Here is a 4,731-nt window from a genome sequence, read left to right as displayed (position 1 = left end):
TCTTATAAGTTTCTAAAATTCGGTGAGAAAGGTAATCCAAGAACTCACCTAGTACTATTTATTGAAATCATGATCAAATATTGAAATAACGATAAGAGACTGATCAATTTATTTTCCAAAAGCCCGAAAGAAAAGACATTGGATTGATTTGTTACCTTAAATCTTCATAACATGATGAAGTTCAAGCAAATTATCAATATATTCATAGAGCGATTCTCTTTCACGTACTTATTAATGAAGGTTTATATAAAACTGCATTATGCAACATGTGAATTACAATTCAGGCCAACAAATAAAGAAGAAAAGTTTCATAACTTACCACTTGTATAAGTAGCAACTTTGGAGGTTGATAAAACAAAAAACTTGGGTTTATCCAGCTTTTAAGAAATTGCACTCTGGTAGTTGATGTAGGAATTGAGAAACTTGGTTGGGCCTTCATTTGTGAAAGGACGTAATGGATTCATGCTTCCAAAGCGAGTATGTTGAGTTTCTTAGAAGCTTCCGGTGACTATGTCCGGGAGAGAAGTCCAGACCCACCTTACTGTAGGCTCGAGACTAGTTGGCTGGGTCCAGCCCAGTTGCCAATACCTGAACCTACCGGACCCACGTAGTCACCTCTTATAAATACCAATTAGGCAGAACCCACCCTCTCCTCTACCGTTCGAGGGGGAGGGAGCTCCTGCTAGGGTTTGTTCTGAGTCCCAAGAATGATGTAATGCTCTCGGCATTCAAGGTACTCAAAAAGCCCTCTCTTCCCTCCATTTCTGCATTCAATCTTAGCTTCAGCAAGAAACCCATCTGTAGAAACCCCAAAACCGAAGAAAACGATGTCTTCGATGGCCTTTCCGGCGAGAAATTCGATCCGTTCGATCGATTTCCCCCCAACGAGCTGCAACCCAACAACGTCGGACCGATCCTCCACCGTCTCCGATCGAAACCCAATTCGGCCCTTCGGTTTTTCGAATGGTCCGAGCAGAATTTCCGTGGGTTTAGCCACTCTGCATCATCCTTCTGTAGCATCACCCATATCTTGTTGCTATGGGGTTTGCTTGAGCCCGCCGGCCGGGTCGTCGAGAGGATGATCGAGCGCCACGGAGAAAATTGCGATCTTTTCGATGCCCTGAGTGTGGGGTTTGGGGAGTATGGTTCGAACCCCGGGACTGTTTATAGCTTTCTTGCTATCTGTTTTGCTCGTCTTGGGATGATCGATGAGGCGGTGTGGATCGTGGGACGAATGCGGGATGTGGGGATTTTGCCTTCGGACGATGCGTTGAAAATGGTGGTTGGTTCAGCGGTGGAGAATGATAGAATTGATTTGATTTGGGAAATTTGTGGCCATGAATCTGTTTTTAAGGTTGCCATTGATAGTTTATTCAAGAATGGTGATGTCGATAAGGTTAAGGAGTTACTTGAGGGGATGGAGAAGAAGGGATGTAGTTTCAGCATTATGACGTATAATGCTCTAATTGAAGGTTTTCTGAGGTATAATCAAGTGGGTGATGCAAAACTTTGCGTGTCGTTGGCGGGGAGAAAAGGAATCAAACCCAATTTGGAAACGCTAGGTATGTTGATCCCTGTATTATATCATTGTGGGCAGGCAACAGAGTCAGAGAAGCTGATTGATGAAATAGCAGGAAAGATGACGGAAGTGAATTGCGAATCATATTGTCGTATTATTGATCGGCTTTGCAAGGAGGGGAATTTGTCGTTGGCTTTGCAGTTCCATCGGATATTGTTTGAAAGGTTGGCAGCTCCTGGTATCATTGTTTGCAATAAGATGTTGGGCAGATTATGCAATGGGAGCCACATTGAAGCGGCATGGAGGTTCTTTCTTGCTTTTGTAGAAGGTGGCCCTCGGCCCACTGTTGTCACATACAGCATTCTGATCAAAGCTTGTTATGAGTCTGGAAGAGTGGAGGAGGCTCTTGAACTGTATAATGTTATGCTGCAAAGGAATGTGGCTCCTGATCTGGTTGTTTATAGCATACTTGTTGATGGTTTGTGCAAGTTAGGCAGGGTGGAAGAGGGATGTGTGCTTGTTGGTGTTGCTCTTGTGAGGGGGCTTAAACCAGATGTGGTTATGTACAGTTCCATTGTAGATGGATATGTTAAGATCAGCAATCTAGAGAAGGCTTTTGAGTTTTATACACAGATAATGAAGGTAGGCGTCATTCCTAATATAGTTACATATAGCACACTGATTGATGGGTTGTGTAAAAAGGGTAGAATTACTGAAGCATTTGGATTCTTCTGTAGGATTATTAAGGGTGGACTAGAACCTTCTATTCTCACATATAGCAATCTGATTGAGGGATTATGCAACATTGGGAACATTAATGGGGCTCTAGAATTGTATAGGCATATGATGCAAGAAGGTCATATTCCTGATGCTGTTGTTGTTGGCATATTGATAAATGGGTTGAGCAACAAAAAGCTAATGAGAGATGCACTTCGGTTTCTTCTAAAGGCAATGGATGGTGGCCTGAAGCCCAATGTTGTTATGTTTAACATATTGGTGGACGGATTTTGCAGAATGGGAAAAATTGGAGATGCATCGAAGATTTTTAGGCAAATTCAGGATAATGATTTATTCCCAGATGCCGTTACTTATACTGTGATTGTAAAGGCCATAGCAGATATGAAGAAGTTGAAAGTGGCCTTAAATATTTTCTTTCACATGCTAAAGAAGGGTTTCTTACCTGATGTCGTGACTTACTGCGCTCTCATCGATGGCTTCTGTAAACAGAAGAAGGTAATGGATGGATTCAAAGTTTTCGATATGATGGTGAGAAGCGATCTTTTTCCAGATATTGTGACCTACAACGTCCTCCTTAATGGCTTGTTCAAGGAAGGGCGTTTGGAAGAGGTGTCTCATCTCTTTTACCAGTTGGTCAAACGTGGAACAAAGCTTGATGTAGTGACATATAACACCCTGATCAATGGCTACTGCAGCGCAAAGAGAATAGGTGAAGCCTTAAAGCTGTATAAAGAAATGAAGGCCAAAGGGGTGGAACCTAGCATTGTTACTTTAACCATTTTCATTGATTTATTTTGCAAAGACGGGAGGATGGATGAGGCATTACAAATTTTCAACACTATGCTGGAAAGAGGCCCTCTACCAAACGTCGTGACCTACAGTTGCCTGATTGATGGTTACTGCAAAGCTCAAGATATTCAAAGTGCATATGATCTTCATGAACAGATGCTGGAGGGCAATGTTTCTCCTAATATCATTACTTACAGTTCTCTTGTTAATGGTTTCTGCAGTGAAGGTCGAATGGAAGAAGCATCACGACTTTTCCAGTGTGCTTTAGACAGGGACTTGATGCCTGACCTGATGGCATATGGCATTCTGTTACATGGTTACTGCAAAGCTGGAAAATTAACAGAAGCCTTAATGCTTTATGATAAGATGATCAATAGTGGAGTTACACCTGATAGTTTCATAAATAGCGTTCTTGCTGAATATATTCATAGAGTAGATGGGGATGGCTTGGTGAGCTCGTGGAAGGCTTTGAACGAGAGTTACCAGAAGCTTCTTAGGTAGGTGAGAACCATGCTTCTCATAAACTCACTTAGGAAGCACGATACTCTTCTACTCTGAAATTCATAATTTTTTTTATTCTCTTAGGCTTCACACTCATTGTCCATGCTTCTTATATGCTTTTCTCATGTTTCTTTTCATGTTTTCCATGTGCTTCCTCTCATGCTTCCATGCTTCCACTCACTTCCCGTATGCTTTCTCTAAATTAGTAACCATCATTGTTAAATTTTAACAAAAAAATTAAAATTTTTAATGAAAAATCATGAAATATAAGATTAATCAATTTTATTTTAGTTTTTATTTGCATCTTATCGTATTGCTTTCTTCTTTTATTCCTGTTTCGCTTCTAAATTGATACTTCGCTTGTCATTTCCTATAAATTTTAAAATACCTCACTTCTCTTTCTTTTCCGCTTACCACATTGTTTCCAGTTTCAGCCTCTTAGTCTGACAACCTTGCTTTGAACGGATACACTGACCATTATTTTTAAAATTGTAAGGTCATGTGCAGATTGATGTGCTATTTCATTGTATAGATTCAAATGGTAGCTGTAATATGTTCAAGTATACGATGCACTATTTGGTTGTCTATACGTTAAGGATAAACCATGGTCTATTTAATGCTTAGACAAACTTGAAACTTCAGCATTGTAGATGTCCACTGTTATTGAGAATTCTGTGCACGTTTTACAGGAGTAACGAAGCTCATAAATTAAAGGTTGCATAATGACGACATTGCGTTGAGCGTCTCCTAGGTGTTTCAGTTGATTCCATGAATATTTATCAGAATGAAGGCTAGAACCTGGAAATGGAATAAAACCAATAATCGGGCTGAATCAATCGATTCTGATTGAAATTGGCTCCTTAGGGCGTGTTTGATTGCACGGCCGTGGATCCCCCAACCTCAGGTAGACTTCTTCGGCCGGCGTCTCGCCCTCTTCCGATGGTGGGACTCTCTCTCTCTCTCTCCCCTAATCAAATTAGGGCTTGATTAGTCTTACACTAAGTTAGGGTTGAATTAGGGTTTAATTGTTGCGAATGGAAGGGGTTGAATTAGTCTTACAGTAAGTTAGGGTTGAATTAGTCTTACAATAAGTTAAGGTTTCATTGGGGTTAAAAATCAGGGTTTGATTGTTGTGAATGGAATATGACTAATTTTAGGGTTTAAATATAAGGGTTTTGCATGAT

The 4,731-nt window shown here is 40.6% G+C and overlaps 1 protein-coding gene across 1 annotated transcript; it reads left to right on the top strand.

Moving 5' to 3' along the window:
• Positions 1-680: 680 nt before the first annotated feature.
• LOC149813574 (Tetratricopeptide repeat (TPR)-like superfamily protein) lies at positions 681-4,146 on the top strand. The gene has a single exon (XM_089991149.1). The coding sequence runs from the start codon at positions 716-718 to the stop codon at positions 3,545-3,547; it is 2,832 nt and encodes a 943-aa protein (XP_089847275.1). The 5' UTR covers positions 681-715; the 3' UTR covers positions 3,548-4,146.
• The last annotated feature ends 585 nt before the right edge of the window (positions 4,147-4,731 follow it).

Source organism: Nuphar pumila, chromosome 16 (assembly GCF_984573655.1).
Source record: "Nuphar pumila chromosome 16, dmNupPumi1.hap1.1, whole genome shotgun sequence".
NCBI classification, from domain to species: Eukaryota; Viridiplantae; Streptophyta; class Magnoliopsida; order Nymphaeales; family Nymphaeaceae; genus Nuphar; species Nuphar pumila.
The sequence above is the reverse complement of the archived record's forward strand: the minus strand, read 5'-3'. Positions and strand labels throughout refer to the sequence as shown.